The sequence below is a fragment of the Nelusetta ayraudi genome, unplaced genomic scaffold, assembly GCF_046127955.1.
Source record: "Nelusetta ayraudi isolate G7.1 ecotype Tasmania unplaced genomic scaffold, CSIRO-AGI_Nayr_v1 ptg000092l, whole genome shotgun sequence".
Taxonomy (NCBI): domain Eukaryota; kingdom Metazoa; phylum Chordata; class Actinopteri; order Tetraodontiformes; family Monacanthidae; genus Nelusetta; species Nelusetta ayraudi.
This window is the reverse complement of record NW_027466142.1, coordinates 707,023-724,268: the sequence shown is the minus strand read 5'-3', so window position 1 is coordinate 724,268 and position 17,246 is coordinate 707,023. Positions and strand designations below refer to the sequence as shown.

The 17,246-nt window shown below is 45.5% G+C and overlaps 3 protein-coding genes across 4 annotated transcripts; 1 reads left to right on the top strand and 2 right to left on the bottom strand.

The window, feature by feature from the left end:
- Positions 1-1,048: 1,048 nt before the first annotated feature.
- On the bottom strand, positions 1,049-7,846 carry p2rx7 (purinergic receptor P2X, ligand-gated ion channel, 7). Its single transcript, XM_076047081.1, has 14 exons — positions 7,493-7,846; positions 6,440-6,587; positions 6,283-6,354; positions 6,130-6,202; positions 5,781-5,877; positions 5,482-5,562; positions 5,156-5,291; positions 4,925-5,061; positions 4,745-4,835; positions 4,393-4,458; positions 4,057-4,161; positions 3,807-3,914; positions 1,724-2,969; positions 1,049-1,675 (listed from the first exon to the last, which is right to left on the bottom strand). Exons 1-13 carry the CDS (start codon positions 7,615-7,617, stop codon positions 2,451-2,453), a joined length of 1,758 nt encoding a protein of 585 aa, XP_075903196.1. The 5' UTR covers positions 7,618-7,846; the 3' UTR covers positions 1,049-1,675; positions 1,724-2,450.
- A 755-nt stretch (positions 7,847-8,601) lies between these two features.
- gstt1a (glutathione S-transferase theta 1a) lies at positions 8,602-12,991 on the bottom strand. Of its 2 annotated transcripts, none has more exons than XM_076047098.1 (6): positions 12,850-12,991; positions 11,772-11,998; positions 10,803-10,890; positions 10,275-10,431; positions 9,573-9,749; positions 8,602-9,054 (listed from the first exon to the last, which is right to left on the bottom strand). In XM_076047098.1, the coding sequence occupies exons 2-6, from the start codon at positions 11,875-11,877 to the stop codon at positions 8,857-8,859; spliced, it is 726 nt and encodes a 241-aa protein (XP_075903213.1). In that variant the 5' UTR covers positions 11,878-11,998; positions 12,850-12,991; the 3' UTR covers positions 8,602-8,856. The 2 variants fall into 2 exon arrangements, with proteins under 2 accessions (XP_075903213.1, XP_075903214.1); XM_076047099.1 differs by having other exon boundaries at positions 11,772-11,995; positions 12,850-12,982.
- Positions 12,992-14,565: 1,574 nt separating this feature from the next.
- On the top strand, positions 14,566-16,101 carry tas2r200.1 (taste receptor, type 2, member 200, tandem duplicate 1). Its single transcript, XM_076047152.1, has one exon. The coding sequence runs from the start codon at positions 14,822-14,824 to the stop codon at positions 15,947-15,949; it is 1,128 nt and encodes a 375-aa protein (XP_075903267.1). The 5' UTR covers positions 14,566-14,821; the 3' UTR covers positions 15,950-16,101.
- Positions 16,102-17,246: the final 1,145 nt, after the last annotated feature.

Sequence of the window (17,246 nt, the reverse complement as noted above, 5' to 3'; positions counted from 1 at the left end):
CACCGATGTCGTTCTCAGCGTTGACACGCAAACCGCAGCGCTGGTGTCAGGTGGCCGCTGCTGTGAGTGAAGAGCTGCCAGTTCCATTCAATCCGGGGCTCCTCGCCACAGAAATCTGCAGGCGGGATTAGCCTCGCCGGGGGAACAATTTCACAGTTTTCGCACGCTGTAATTAAGACGCAGTCGCTTCGTGTGTTAAATCAGGCGTTTGACAGCCAAAGGAAAGAAGAAGAAGAAGAGATTTAGGCACCAACACCTCCATCCAAACTCATTCTCAACACTCGTACGAGATACCAGATTTTGTTTTATATATAGCTTCTGTGACATGATGTACCCATGGCACCAAATCCAATCCTGCAATATACATCCATCCATCCATTCTGCATCTAGGCTCCCTCCAGCTGCATAACCCACTGATAGCAGGACAGCACACACGCTCCAGTGTACCGTGCACACGCCGTCTCCTCCCATCGGCTCGTGCATGCCCCCATCCCTACTTACACGCCGCGTATATGCTCGTTAACGCCGTCAGTGCACAGATCTGCCAAGTGATTTATATTTAGCTGCGGGCTGTACGGAAAACAGGCTGCCTTCCCCTCAGCACGAAGGGAAAGAAAACACTGGCAAGTCGCGTGCTGCCTGCTGAGTCGACCTCCACAGGGAGAAATACACACTAATCTAATTTTCCGGAAAAACTCGGGCCAGGCAATAATTCCTCAAGCTCTGGTTAGCCATCAGAGGGGGAGATGAATAGAAATGTCAATCAAATATTTTTGGTTATTTATTTTAGTGGAGGGGGGGATGGGAAAAATGGGAAATTAAAGTGGGCCTAACGTAGAGCCATGTGGTGCTAAAATGGGTTGTGAGAAGCTCTAAAAAGTTCTAGACATTTTGCCACCATTTCACTAGTTTTTTTTTGTTTTGTTTTGTTTTTTAACAGCCCAATAAATTGCTTCAGCAGTGGTGTGTTTAAAGGTAAAAGTACTTAAAGGACAAATCACAAATTTTTGGTCCTACAGTTTTCAAGAGAAACATGAAAAAAAAATAATAAGAGAAACAAGCTTGATTTTATTAGAAAATACATATAAATTTCCAGTTCTGAACATCAAGTGTTTTGCTTTGTTTTTTTAACTCAACATATTTGGAGAATTCTGTGTGAAGTCATCAGTAACTCAAAGGTCACAGGCTGCTGCTGCTCCAACAGGGATTTTGGTTTCTGCTATCAGCAAAAGTCCTGCTATGACAAATGAAGCTTCCTATCTTTGCCTTGAGACACGAGTACTTATTTTGGATCAGTACTGTTTTCTTTTTCCTCATCCAGAGCAGCCGCTGTGCCTCTCTGAATCCCACAAAAAATAAAAAAGATAAATCCCGATACTGAAAGTGTTATACTTTAAACTGATAAAAAAAAAAAACACTCACCTCCAGTCCTTATGAGAGAAACACACAGGGGAGGACAAAAAGCAGATCTGTTAAAGAGTCAGCAAAGTAAAGGTCGAAGAGAGTGGATTGAGAAGAATAGCGCTCGGAATAAAGTCAATACTGACGGGATTAAATGGGCAAAACGCCAACAAAAAACGCTTTTCCTTTTGAATCCTTGCCTCTCTCCGATCAATGCATTTAGTCAGCCAGTTAGTGCTGTAAAGGTACAATTATTAACACGGACAGCCGAGACCTTTGCACAACGGGTGACAAGATGGGGGTCATCACATACAAGAGGAACCATCATAGAGGCAGGCGAGTAGAGTCGCCTCTCTCACCACCTGCGTCAGGTCGCCCAGGTCACAGGAAGCTAAACTAAGCTCTTAGCTTCTGCTAAACCCCACCAGGCGGCTGCATTTTCTGAAAAGTCCCAACTGTGGCCAAAGAAAGACGCACAACATGCTGACTAACAACTCTAAATTGTTGAGTGTGAGTTTGTCTCTCTGTGTTTGGGGAGTGACAACAACACAAACACAAAGCTGCCGGTCAGTGTGATCAGAACCGGAACATTACTGGAGGATTTTCTCTACTTTGGAGGGAGTTTCATCAGATACGGCGTCACATGTATGTGACATACGTGTGGACACTTCATCTAGGTGTGTTTGGCCGACGTTAAAAACAGAATTTCTGCCATATAAAGGCATGAGGTTGCTTAAAGGAGGGAGTGAAGGGGGGAGAAGAATTTCTCCCTGGATGTTTTGACTGGGCAGCCAAACTGCTGCTTCTGAGCTGATGATCTCCAAAAAAAAGAAGAACAAAAACCTCACAGTGATGCATCAACTAAGACCCCCATCCCCCACACCCTCAACTAAACACAAGATTCATTTTCCAACCTATTTATTACAATTATCATTAGTTATGTTCTTTTCTTGTGGTGTTGCAGGGCTGCAGCGAGCTAGAAAATACTGTTAGTGGGTGAGTCAGTGGCTGGGTGGGTAAGGTTTTTTTTTTGGAAGGGGTGGGGGCCATCACTCCTGCTGCTGCTCCCCTTTGCTGCAGGCGTGCATGGACGGCATGGCAGCGGGTCTGAAGCCGCTGTAGCGTCTGTCGGGGCTGGGATACTCCTCCCTGATCCTGCACACGCAGCAGCGGGGCAACACCGGGTGGCTGTCGATGGGCGGAGCCCCGAACCTCCAGCTGACGTACTGGCTGTAGGCACAGTGGCGCAGGGCGGAGCTCCGGCCCCGGTGGCCCGGCGAGGACAGAGGGTCGCGGTAGAGGAGGGCGGCCTCCAGCAGGGAGCGCCGCAGCACCAGCGGCTCGAACAGGGGCGATGAGGTGATGCAGGCGCCGTCGCTCCAGCGGCAGCACAGCTCCTCCTGTGGCGAGGAGGACGCAGTGCAGTGGCCGCACTTGCACCAGGCAGGCGGCCGCGGCCCAGCGGGCAGGTTCCGCTCCGTGGGCGGGTCCGACTTGGCGAGCTCGCTGTCAGAGTCGCCGTGCGGCTGCAGCAGACAGAGGACGGCCCGCAGGTGTCCTGCATCCTCCTGAAAAGGAAGGATTGTTGTTTGCTTGTCACACATCAATAAAGTTTGCCAGTTAAATCTCCAAAAATACATTTCAACTCTGAACTTTAACCCTCAAAATTGTTTTGGAAACAGATAATTCAGTTTTGGTTCTTGACTTGGGGGCATATCGTTTCAACAAACCAACCAAGCAGATGGAATATTTCCCAAAGACTTTTGGATTTAACGTAAATATCCAGAAATGGCCCACGGGAAAATGTTTTGAAAGACCCTTTCAAAAAAACATTAAATAAAAAGCAAATAGCTCAGGATGACCTGACCAATCGTCTGTCCATCACAGTCAAATAACAATAAGATTTTTTATTTTTTGACAACTGTTTTCAGTAGAGGGAACAGCAGTTAGCCACAGCTGGAGGTCTTCCAGCTGTGCTGACACTGGGCCTGCACTGCTTCAAAAAACTGAGCCAGAGTTTGTTGGAAGCCGAGCGAAAAACACAGTTTCAACACAGGGAAGGCCTGAGCGCTACTCCCCTTCCTTCCTTTAATGTCAAAACAACTGTTGACAAAAGAGCACCGATGCTAACATTTATAGCCGCAATGAGGCTAGCTGCTGTAGCTTTCTGCGATTTTTGCGCTCTGGGGTTTTTTCAGGTCACAAGCTGCTTTTCTCCAAACTAACAGGAGGCCGAGCACTTACAGAGTAATATAAATATTATGAAGAACGACTCTCTCAAGACAATAGATAGCGAGCTTGGCAAGATGGATGTGCGGAATATCAAACTTGACATGAGGTTCTATGCCATCGACTAAACTGGGTGTCATGTTTGAGCAGCAGCAGCAGTAGCAGCGGCTCCCTACCTTGCGTGGATGCACTGCAGTCGGCTTGATGCCCTGCAGACTCTTCTTCTGCGAGCTCCTCACCAGGCGGACGTTGCTCTCATCGACGTAGGAAACACAGAGGACGCACTGCAACGCGCCGCCGCGCCAAGACCGTCGGGGGTTGTCGAAATATGAAGCGGAACGCGTCGCTTTGTGTGAGTTACCAAATAAATTGAGACTGCAGTAAACACAGTGCTGTCACCAGCTCCACACCAGCCCCTCCCATCACCTTCTGCTTGTCTTGGACCGACTCCACTTTTGTCTCTGCAAAGTTTTGTCCGACCTCGGCAGAGTAACAGCTGGTTCCAATCAGCCAGTCGATCAATATCGTAGTCTGGATGAAAACACAAAGGTGTTCTAAAATGATCATTTCTTTTTTTTTTTTTTATCCCTCTCGGGGGTTTTGGTGGAATTTTAGCGAACACAGTTCCAAGCAAAAGAAATTTGCAGTATGACAACTAGAACGCAGTAAGATTGATTTAAATGACCATATAATGACAAACAGTGGTGGTCAGTGTTCTGTTGAGAGGACAAACCTGACCGGAGCTGAGCGCGAGTCTCTTACCAGAGCGTAGTAAGACAGCGTGGATCCGATGTAGATGATGAGCTGGATGAAGCTGAAGCGTCCTGCCTGGGGGAGAAAAGAGGGAAAAAATTCAACCCTCACTCATCTGATCTGTGCCTCCCTTCCAGGTCTAAAAAACTATGATGTCGACCGTCTGACTAGAGATTTAGGATGCATGAAGAATTCATGGTAAATGCTATTATTGGTGGGCAGGAACATAATATATGAGCACTATATAACAAAAACAATAGAATCACAAACAGTTTCTTCATTTTCATAGTAATTTACATTTTAAATCATGTACTAGATTTTAAATTAGACAATAGAAAGGCGTGAAAACAAGCGCTCCCACCTGTCCGAACACCATGACGTCGAACCTGATCCCGAAGGCCTTGTACAGCGTGCGCTCCTCCACCCCGTTCACCGTGTTGTACTTTGCATAGCTGTCACGACACAGGGAATTCACTGCATGTTCACGGTGCCTGGATGTTAGTTGGAGTTGACCTTTGACCCCCCCCGCCCCCAGACTCACCGGAAGTTGAGGCCGGGGTAGAGCGTCTTGTTGCTCTCCTTCTCATCCAGCCGCCTGAACGAGTACCTGGGGAGGCAGTGCAGCATCAGCGGGTCCAGGTTGCAGTCCCACTTGATCTGCATGCCGATCACGCCCCCCTGTGGTTGCCGGGTGGAAGCGCAAGAAAAAAGAAAAAAAATAATGAAACGTAAAGGTAAATAAATGAAAATCTCGGAGGATGTTCTGCTGCACCTCCACCGCCATCTCAGAGAACTTTTCCCCGGCGTCCCGGACGACGTCTCCCAGTTTGAAGATGGGACACAGCGGGTCGTTTCCCCGGTGGCAGCTCTTCAGGTAGGAGTCGGTCATCCCCGGCAGGATGTTCCTCCTGCAGTGAGACAAGTGAAGCAACTCAAACAGTCTGGGATTCTCCTGAACCCGTCACATGGTCACGGTGTTGCTTTCAATCCTGTGACGGGAGAGTTGAAACAACTGAGAGCAAGTGCTGAAACAAAGTATCAGCTGATAAAACCAGTTTAATAATAGAATTCCACCTCGGTGGGAGGTGTTAATCTCACCGGATGAAGTTGAAGGCAGGAAACCTGATGTTGTTTTTGATGAGCACTGTGAAGTTCTCAGCAGCTGCCAGCAGAGCAGGTCTGCCAGCACAAAATCAAACATGCTTAAATAACAAAACTCCAACGATCATCAGTCACAATTATTACCTTCAAAGACAAGTGATAATATTCACTACTTCTGCGGTACTCGCGCTCATAACGAGGTAAATGTTTCCACCTGCCGCCTCAAAACATGTTGTGACACTGATGAAAAGTTATGGCAGCCTCCTGCTGGCATTCTACCAGCAGGTCCTGATCACCTCGGAGGGCTGGTCTTGGCTTCCACCGGACACCAGGCAGACACCTCGCAGGTTCTCCTCACAATGTCGAACTTCACGCAGGATCCCGTCTGAACCCCTGCGGGAGGAGAGAGCAGAGTCCAGTCAGTGCATGTTGGATAGATCACGGAAGTTAGAGCCATCAATCATTCAATCACTGAAACCCATCCATCCATCCATCCATCCATCCATCCATCCATCTACTGTCTTCCAGGATTAGGTCCTGGTGCCAGAAGGCCCTCCAGCAGGTTGCCCAGAATGCAGATAAAGCCTGAAACAATAAACCAAAATGACAAATCTGCACAGTCCAAACAGCAGAGCTCTTGTTTACCGTGGCTCTGATGGTCCCAGGCTCCAGCCTCGCAGTCCTTATCAGATCGACACAACCTGCCTTTGGCTGGAACCTGGAACAGAAAGCTGTGAAATAAGAAAAGCTTACAAACCGACGCAAGTTGAAAGATAAAGACGAGAAAAACCAAAGCACCTCCGGACACTTTCCCTGCTTCTGACTCTTTGTCACGATGACGTTGGTCACCACGAAGAAGGAGTTTTTGCTCTGGAAGGGACGAGAGGACGTGTTGGAAGTGTTGGTCAGGTTCTCCGCTGTGCTGCAGAACCCGTCCAGGCGAGGCGGCTCTGACCTGCGAGGAGCCGCTGTAGTCCGCCACGTCCCACACCACGTCCCCAATCTCCGGCAGGCGGGTCTGGGCCACACCCTTCACCTTGGTGGTGACGGAGCTGACCACCAGGTTGACCTCCTGGTACCTCTTGTTCCACAGCAACATGATGCTGCAGGTAGAAAACACAGGGAAACAAAAGCTAGTTCACCAGCTTGTATATTTATTTCGGTTAGGGGGTAGGTACATATAAGTTTTTTACTTCTTCCTACCCCTTTTCGAGCATGACCAATATTATTTTGTTGTATATTTCACTGATGTTTGATTGCTTACTCTATTATTATTTTTTTGTATATGGTTTTCTTTAAGTTCTCTTTCATATGTTTTGGGTTTTTTTTACTTTTCCATGTTCGAAATAAATAAACAAATCAAATCAAATCAAAAACATGAGGAGTTTCTGGTTCCTCCACCAGCAGACGACTTCCTCTCTCAGGTTGTTTGGATTTTGAAAATTGAGAAAAGTTCCCTTTTATATGTAGGGATGCAAGTTAAATCTGAAATCCAGATATTTAGATTGCAGTTGCATTAAAAGGAGGAAATGGTGGCTGGTAAAAATCAGCAGCAAAGTTGACGAAAGATGTAGAAAAAGCAAAATCTCAGATATTTTTGACAGATTTCCAACATTTGCTCTGATCATTTATTTTTGCATAACACAACAGCAGCTTATTTAGCCTCAACCGCTTTATTCGTGTTTACTCTTTAGATGAATTAATTGAAAAAAATGTTTTTAATTGTTTTTGGAATGTTATAAAATGACAAATCATTGCGGGAAAAAAAACTAAGCACATATAAAAGAAGACGAATCGTGAAAACGCGTGTTTATGTTTCAGAATTACACCAGAAACAAGTGTCAAACTGTAAACAACGCATTAGGGTTGATTTTGAAGCGTCCTCTGCTTGATCACAGTCTGAAGTGGGAAATGTTGCGGCCGCTCCCAGGACACACGAGGTCTGCGTGACCGCGATGCGGTGAAACTTCCCTCCAGGTTGCGGCGACCCGCCCGCCGAGCGACTCACCAGATGAACAGCAGGATGAAGGCGTTCAGGCTCCACTTCATGGATCCCAGTCGCACGCTCCGGATGCGCACCAGCTTGTTGGTCTCGTACTGGCAGAGAGCTGCAGCACCGCGGCAGAGCGCCATGGTGCGGCGGGGCAGCGCAGGGAGGAAGCCCTGACTCACTCCTTCACTCTCTCTTCCTCCTTCTTCCTGTGAGGACGGTCACATGGCCGGACTCCTGCAGCTGCTGTCAACATTTCACACCCACACACACGCGCTTGCGCAAGTAATGAGATTTCCATGCAGAAAAAGAAATCTGTGCAAAGTCGAGTTGTTCATCCCACAAATGCCTGATCCTTACAAATGGGACACAGATGATAAAGCTAAGAAAAAGAAAACACGTGACCAAAAAGGCACCGTTTTATGGACTACTACTTTTTATCTCATAATTATGACTTACCAGGGGGCTTCTTCTTCTTTTCTTTTTTTTTACATGCGGAAATGGGCTTCCATACAGTTTCCAACTTTTTTTTTTAACCTAAAAACAACCCCCATAGTTGTGAATTTGTCTTCTTTTTTGGGTTTGAATAAATAAATAAATAAATCCAGTATATGTGAAATTAACTTTTCAGTAACAGAAATACTCAGCACTTGTCTCATTGGGAGGAAGGGGAAAATGTGCCTTTTTCTGCATTCAGGGAGATAAAGAGCTCTTTATGTTCTCGAGAGAACAAGAGGTTTGTTGTGAGGGAGGCTGGTTGCTACACTTTGCTCGCTTTGTTTTATTGCATCTGTAAAGTTCTTCATTTTAGCTTGTGTGGACTGCTGCAAAATCACACCCGTGAGGGAGGAGCCAACAGCCGGCAGGTTGTGTTGCCAGTAAGCTTATGCAGTGCCTCGTGTGACATCACATAGGGCCAGTTTCCAGAACTTGGTGTTTTTTTTTCTCGCTCAGGTCAAGCAAAAGACGTGACAGGACGGACCTTTCTCAATTCTGGCAAGCCCACTGATGTGATCACAGTGAGACATCACCAGTGAAGGGTTGCTGATGCAAGTGCTTCTGAAGAGAGCAGGACTGAAAGGTCGGAAATCGTTTAAAGTTGACAAAAAGTTCAATAACGGACACCATTTTTTTTTTTCATGATTAGTTTTCATTTTAATGTTTTGTGTTGAGATGATGGAACATCAGCATGAAAGAATAGTTACAAAACATGTCAGTCGTGCCTTTTGATGATTCCCACTCACAAACATTTTTGTTTTGCTGCCTGTGGTCTGACCAGGCGATGTGTAATCTTCGTCTTTATGTATTTTGGCACAATTTGGAGGCAAAACCTGCAGCTTTTCACTCAACCGAGCTGCCCGGCCCTCTTGCTGGAGAGCGACTCATTGGAAGTACCTCATCATGATGGGACGAAACATCTGAGCCTTTTCTGGCTCCAGCGTCTGCGACACTTTGCTGGATTTCATGATGAGGTCGTGAGTCTCGGCAAACAGGTTCTCGCCGACCGCCTGCTTCACGCGGTCCTGCCAGGCGGCAAGCTTGGGTCGGCTCTGGAACACGTCCAGGCCAGTGCCAACAGGCTGCAGAACAGAATTGAGGCAAAACATAATGAGATGAAAAGGTTTCATGCAGGCTATTCTGCCAATACTATTTTGTTGTTGTTAAAAAGAAAGACAGATAGATAGATAGATTGATAGATAGATAGATGTATAAATATGTATATAATGATAATAAAATGTATTATTTTTATGCCTTTTACAAAATTTCCTTAAGTTTTTTTCAAAACTGATCAATCATTTATAAATATACTATTTGTGAGTTTAAAACAAAATGCAGGGCCATGTGCTACAAATGAAAAAGGTCCTTTTGATTTTCAATTTTTTTTTTTTTCACTTGAGCTTTGGTAGCCATTTGCGTTCATGGCCACTTCCTCTTTTTGTGGCAGCTAAAAGGAAGCAGTTTGGTTTCACAGTGATTTCACTGACTGCTTTAGATTTTGAATTGCTTGTCGGAAATTCTCTGAGATAAATTTAGCAACATTGTCTCGACACATATAAACCTGTTTGATTGTTTATGGCTTTTACGAGCTCCGGTGCACCTGCATAATCTCCTCCAAGGCCACCAGGTCGGCCATGGAGATTTTGTTGCCAACGATGAAGGGCTTGTCCTGCAGGAACTTCTCCTCCAGCAGTTTGAGCGACTGATTCAGGTCCTCCAGAGCCGCGTCCATCTTCTCCTTCGGCACCTCACAGCCCATGACGATGGAATACATGGCCTGTATCAGAGACACAGCTTGACTAAACATCCAGCGACCGCAGCCTTTCAAGTGTTTTTCACATACAGTTGCAGCAGCTTTTTTTTTTTTTTTTTTGTCTTTTTCTTTTGAATGGTTGTTACAGCCTTTCACAATTTTGAGTTTCTTATGAACTTTGCAAACATGGCACGTTAGCGGCTCCAATTGCTCCAGATCAGCAGGGCCTCGTCACACATATTAGCATGGAAAGTTTCTCTGGGTACAGAATCAGTGTTCAAAAGATGCTAGAAATGCTAAGAATGCTAAAATATAGCAAAGTGATGTTCGTTTCACTGGTGATGTTTTCAGTGTTTTCCAGCGCAGTCTTGACTGTCTGCTTGCACGTGTGCTAAAAGACAGCTTGCAATTTCCGTCATCTCTTGTCACTCTCACCTGCTGAAGTCAATTACACTGCAATCAAGTTTATTAGTGGGAGTCATGTGACGTGAAACAGCCAGCGTGAGGAAACCTGCTAGTTGCAGGTCATGATAAGGCAACAACTCTCACCCTCAACATAAACACTTTGGAGCCGTGCATTCGGAGGTTTGTGTGCTGCCAGGACATGTACTCATTGGCCCGGGCCCGCTGCTTCAGGTCGGCAGGGTACCAGTGATCAGGCAAGGAGGACGAATGCTTCTGCGCCATGTACTTCAGGATGGCAATGCTGCAGAAAAACAAAAGCAAACAAAAAAAATCAGCCTCAAGACAGCTGAAACCTTTGGCTTAAAAAAAAAAGAAAAAAACTTAATCATTTCTTATTAAGTATGAGGGATTTAGAAGTAATCGACCACTGTGCAAACACATCACACAACACCTGCTGTGCAATCACAATATAATAATAATAAAAAAAAACACCTCTGATGCTTAATAATTAAAGGTCTTGACAAACGGCCGATCTCATTAAGGCCGAGATGTATTTAGTTTACCGCCAATTAGCATCTGATGATATGAAAACTCATATATTCATAAATGGTTCATGGACCATTTTATGGTACATCAAAATCTGTAATAATGAATCTCAATCCACCGTTTTACCTTTCGGTCAGAATGAAGTCTCCATCCTTCAGCACAGGGACCCTCCTCAGCATGCTCACCTTCCCGAACTCCTCGCCGTACTGCTGACCTGCAAAGAAACGCACAAATAACAATCACCGTTAAGTCAGGATGCGTCTTTATCCCAATAAAGGTGATCCTCCACCTGTCTTTCCCCAAACCAATTGATCTGATTTGTGCATGATCACGTTATGAGCCAAAAGAGGGGCCAAAACAAACAGCAAAATAAATAAAACCATTCTCAAAGTAACTGGAAGAACCATCAGTCTTTTACATTCTTATAATTTTGAATTTCACTGCTTTAGGCCTCCCACTGGGTAGAGGGTCAGCCAAAAAAAAGAGTGGAGCATGTTCCCACCCTGTAGTGAGTGACAGTAAACTGCCTTGTTCAGCTGAACTTTTGCCAAAAAAAAGCTTGTGGATCCAGTAAAACACTTTATAATACCAAGTGACACCCAAGACTCAGTGGACTGTTGGTACTGAGTGAGAATACACCAATCAATCAAATGTTTTATTTGTTTCTTTTCTTAATATCTCAATGAAGGCTGCCGCTCCAAAAAACGAATCTAGTTTAACCTCTAGCACCTTTTAGGAGTCAACAATGTTTTGTGCAAGATTACGTAACTTCGATAAAGTAAGATGGCTCTCTGGGTGAAATGTAAAAAAAACATTTTTTTTTTTTTTTGTTTTTTTCAAACTCCACCCTTGCAAACCACTGCCAGGTTATGAAACAAATGCAATGACGGAAAGATATGTTTCCTTTATCATTATTAATATTATTATTATTATTGTTGTTGTCACGAAAAGCAAACATTTGCAGAATCTATTTTTCCCAAGTCAGCAGATGTTTCCCGGACTGCCGCTTCTGAAGTGTTTCTCCCGAGAGTGTGAAATCACGCTCGAGCTCGGACGCCTGGACCCCCTGCGCTGATGCGTGGCGGCGGGATTTACCTGCGATGAGGTCCACATGCTTGAACTCGAAGGGGATCCCGACCGCTTTGGCAAACATGAAGATGGTGCGGCAGGGCTGCGAGAGCAGGTCCAAGTAGAGCTCCATGGTGTCTGACGGTTCCAGCAGCAGGTCTCGACCGAGTCCTCCGAACTCCCTCCCCCGCTGGGCCTGTTATGTTCTCGTCGGCCTGGAGTTCCGCCCCCCTCTCGGCTGTGAGCCTCGCCTGCTTTTAAACAGTGGCGACACTTCAAAGTTAGAGAGGCGGCCGTGGTTGAGCGCTCGGACCTTTGACCTCGGGCCCGGTCCGACGTTTTGTAAACACGGCAGAGATTATCACAGCTTTATTATGCGGGCGTCAGTGACTCGGCAGGATTTCTTGCAATGAGTTTGGCGCAGACTTAATGAAAGGAGGCCGGAGTTGGATGAGCCGAGTCTTTGATGTCAAGTGAAAACAGTTTCAACATCTATTTCTCATGTTAATCTGTTTTGACATGCACTTGGAAAAAAAAAAAAAAAAAAAGACGCTTAAAAATCAGCGGGTCTGCCAGATAACAGTGATTGACTGATGTCTCCAGACAAGATCAATGTCTTAGTGCCAAAGAACAAAGAAATATATCAATATAACTAAGCAGCAACGATATCACAAAGACAGTGCAACAGCAGCTGAAATGATGCAACTTCAAGTCTACAAATATTGTCAGTCTGTCACCGGGGATATGACACAAAGTTTAACACATTGTACCGTATTTTCCGGACTAATAAATTGCACAAGCCCAAAAATGCATAATGAGGTAGAAAAAAAACATACATAAATCGCACTGGAGTATAAATCGCATTTTTTTTTTTTTTTGCAGGTAATTTATTTTACAAAATACTAGATCAAAAACAGACACTTCATCTTGGAAGGCAAGTTATAACATTAATAAAATAATAGAGAACAGGCTGAATAGGTGTAAGATATGCTAACACAATGTTCAGCAACATATTCAGCTACACGAAAAATAAACATGAACAGAAGAGGAAAACATAATCAACAGTTTTTACGTAACTATAGCATAAAGAACAAAACGAGTTTACCTTTACTTTAATTAATAACTCGCAATCTCACTACAAATCACTAAATCTGTTGAATTCTTCGTCCTCGGTGTCACTTATGAATAACTCCGCCAACTCCGGAGGAAGACAAAGCGAAACCTCCTCTTCTGCGTGGCTGTCGTCAGACTCAGAATCAGTTCCCGTTCCAACTATTCCAGCCTTTCTAAATCCAGACTGGATGATCTCGGTTGTCAGTGAAGACGCGATTAGCTTTTTGTTTTGTTTTGTTTTCTTCATGGCACTAAGAGTAGCCTCCGCTTTTCGCCAGTCCCTAACAAGTTTCTCATTTACTCTAAACGTTTTCTCTGCTGCTCGATTACTGTTTTCAGCTGCAAATTTCACTACTTGCAGCTTGTAGTCTGCAGAATATGATTTTCTTTTGGGGGAGGGCATTTGTGTTCAGTCGTTCTTAGTTGTCTTTGTAAACTAATGTTTACTTTTTAAATCTTAAATTCTTAAGGAGTAGGATATATCGGTGCGTCTATTATCGAGTATATTATAATATTAAATAATAATAATAATAATAATAATAATAATAATAATAATAATAATAATAATAATAATAATTATTATTATTATTATTATTTTATTTTTTTTATATATATATATATATACATATACATATATATTTATTTATTTATTTATTTTTTCATGTATGTCGCTCAAGTCGCAGGACCAGCCAACCTATGAAAAAAAGTGCGCCCTTAGTCTGGAAAATACGGTACTGTATGCCTGACTTCATTTACACAAGGGCTGTGTGGGTAGAAACAAAGGTGAATTTTAAAGGCAAGTATGCATGGACCCCTGATGTTAAGAGATGGAAACCTGCGGAGGGCACGCATTTAATGACCCTTGCCTTTTGTTATCATGGCACACCAGGTGAGAAACATTTGTTGGCCCCAACTCAGAGGATCAAGTCATGTTTTTCTATCCTTATCAGATTGGTTTTATCCCTTGAGCCTGATTGGTTGGTAAAGAATAGCAGTGTTTGTTTTTGTATGAGAGCGCCACCCTACAGATCTTACATATATGTGAAGAGGCTGCAGCTGCAACTTTGGAGATGCTCATACTGGCTTTGACAGCTCCCTCAGGTGGACCAGTGCCCGACGACACAAGACTTTTTCCTTGAGAATAAATTGCAATTTTGTATTTGCAGTCCAGTTGGTGTCAGCAGAGATTCTTTCAACAACTCAACATTATCACTGCAAAAGAAACCACAAGGTGTTTAAAAAATTTCCCTCCCCCTTTCTGAGCTTGCCAGTGAACTATGGTGGCCTGCACATCCAAATCTGGATATCTCGTCCACCTTCTTCTTCGGTGGTTTATTTGAAAACGCAAGCAGTCACTCTAAAAGACCCTTATTGTTCTATGTATATTCTGTAAAGGGTGACACCCTGGACAAGTGGCCAGTTCATCACAGGGCAACATAGAGACAAACAGCCATTCTCACTCACATGCACACCCACCGACAATTTAGAGTTTCCAATTCACTTCACATGCATGTTTTTGGAGTGTGGGAGGAAGCCGGAGAACCTGGAGAGAACCCAGCAGACACAGTGAGAACATGCAAACTCCACATAGAAAGGTCCCAGGCCTGCAATCAAATCCATGACCTCTTTGCTGTGAGGCGACAGTGCTAACCACGTCCGATTATAAACTTTTAATGATTAATTTTACCAATATAAAGTCATAAATCCAGCCAGACATTACACTCTGGACCTTTAAAGATGTGAGATAAGAACAAAAAAAAAAAAAAATGCACATGCACATCAGCGTGCACGTTGGGCTGCTTTGTTTAATGACTCCGTTTGCAGTCAGATTGGGTTTAATTAGCGTGGAGGTGACTGACCCGACCGCAAGCTAATATCCAGCACTGTGTGCAGCATCACTCGCTGGTGACTGGCAGGAGGCAGATTTGCATGCCGCTGGTGCTCCTCCCCTCAGCCGGCGGCAGATGTGGCATCCTGCTCAGAGGTGGAGGTTCCCGCCGCAGGAACTGGCAGCGTCGCCCGCTTCAGCCTCTGCGACCATGTTGGCTGCAGCCGACGTGAAGCTGTGCAGCTCGGGCCTGCTGCTGCTGCTTGGGCTGCTGGCCAACCTCTTCAACCTGGGGGGGATGCTCCTGCAGCGGCGGCAGCAGCAGCAGCAGCAGCAGCAGCAGCAGCAGCAGCAGCAGCAGCAGCAACAGCAGCGCCGGTCCGAAGGAGGTGGAGGAGCGAGAGCAGCAGCCACCATAATCTGCTCCGTCTCGCTGGGCAACATCCTGCAGCAGGTCTCCACCTTCGTCCTCATGGCGTCGCTCCGAGCCGGCGTGCTCTGCCGGCCGCAGCTGCCGTCCTTCTTCGTCGCCGTCCTCTTCGTGTGGCTCAGCAGCAGCTCCGTCAGCTTCTGGTCGGTGGCCTGGCTCAGCCTCCTCTACTGCGTCCGAGTCCCGCCCTCCTCTTCCTCCTCGCCTGCCCTGCGAGCGCTCAGGGAGAAGATCTCGTCCATCCTGGCCATCGGCCTGCCGCTGACCCCGCTGACCTCCTGCGCCGTCTTCGCCCCCTTCCTCTTCCTCAGCTTCCACAGGGAGCCCACTCTCGGCTCTGGGAATGCCACGGTGGAGGTGCCGTGCGCTCCGGGGAAGCCGCTCTTTCCGGCCTGGGTCCACGTCAACGCCTACGCGGTGGTCTTCATCTGCTACCTGGCGCTGATGCCGCTGGCCGTCATGCTGCCTTCCTCGCTGAGCCTGGTCGTCTTCCTCTGCGGACGCACGTTGTTGGCCAGGGGACGGAACGTCGGTGGCGGCGGCGGCGGTAGGCAGCGGGCGGCCCGGTCCTACCTGCTGGTGTGCGCCCTGACGGTGGCGCTGGTGTGGGTCCATCTGGCCACGCTGCTCACCATCTCCTTCTACTACTTCCACGCCACCTTCGCCTCCGGCCTGAGCGCCGACGTGCTCTTCCTCGGCCTGTCCGTCTACTGCGTGGCCTGCTCCGTCCTGCTCACCTGCTCCAACGCCATTCTGAGGGACAGGCTGCGAGCGCTGCTCTGCAGAGGGACGCCGAGACCAGCGGGGGGTGAAGGGACGGCCGACGATGTCTGACCCTCCACGTGTGGTGACTCACCGGTCCTCGTCTCCTCCCTCTGACTGCTGACTGGTCACGTCCATGTTCTCATTCCCTCGTGTGACACTGAATTAAAATGACAATCTGCCACAATGGCATAAGAGCACTTGACGTGTTGATGTGTTCTGTGTGCATCAAATAAAAGACAATTAAGTTGGATTTTTTTTTTTTTTTTTAATAAATATGTCATGATTATCGTTAGAAAGACTTTTGAATGTTTGAGTTATTAAATCAGTCATATTATTATTATTATTATTATTATTATTATTATTATTATTATTATTATTATTATTATTAGTTGGGTTATTGCCGCTCTTTTTGCATTTGCAGCTGACAGTGTCCAATACATTTAGTCAGTGTTTATTACATTTTGATGTGCTCGAAGTCATCTCATGTAAATATTAATATATGCTGAAGTTCCACATTATCACCAATAGAGGGCACTCAAGACACTGCCAGCTCGTCAAGTTCACGTCAGTTCATGGTTATTTTTCCAAGTCTGTTTTTCTTGCGGTTGTTGCAAAGCACAAAGTTTTTTTCTTAGGTTTTTGCTAAGTAGAAGGTAAAGATGTGGTCAATCTCACAACACCTTAAATTGGACAGTAAGTTTAACTTAAACGCGTCATGTTAGGAAACAAAGTTAAAAAGTAAAAGGGGAAAAATTTACCCTGATGAAATTTGGGCAACACCTCGACCATCCAATGAGAGAGTGACATTAAAGTTGTGATACTCCTTTTTTTCTTTCTTTTCCCCATGTAATTTAAAAAATAACTTAGTATGTATAGCAGTAATAACTAGTCAAATCCATACATTTGAGAAGAAATGCTTTACAACTGTACAATGTTACACGTTACACATAAATAAAATGTGTGAGATTTGGAGCAGCCGCACCCGTGTCATCCTGTTTTCCTTCAGAAATAAAAAAAAACAACAAAAAAAAACTAAATATGTATGTGTGTGCAGATGGTCTTGAACAGCCGCAGCATCAAATCCCTCATTTCCACTGAGTGCAGCAGGTTGGTGTTTGCTGACTGAAAGCAGGAAACCTCATTTTTTTTGATCATGCAGGATGTTTAGTCATGACACCCATCAAGGAAAAAGCAGGATTAGTAGCAGAAACGCGGAAAAGGTTTGGGCTGTTTTTTGTTTTTTTTCCTTTCTGTTTCTCGGTTCTGTTTTGATCTCCTCTCCATCCGCCTCCGTCCTCTCTTTGGCCCTTTTGTTGTGGCGAGGCCTGCCAGGGGTCAGCCGGGGTCATACAAATAGGAGGGAACG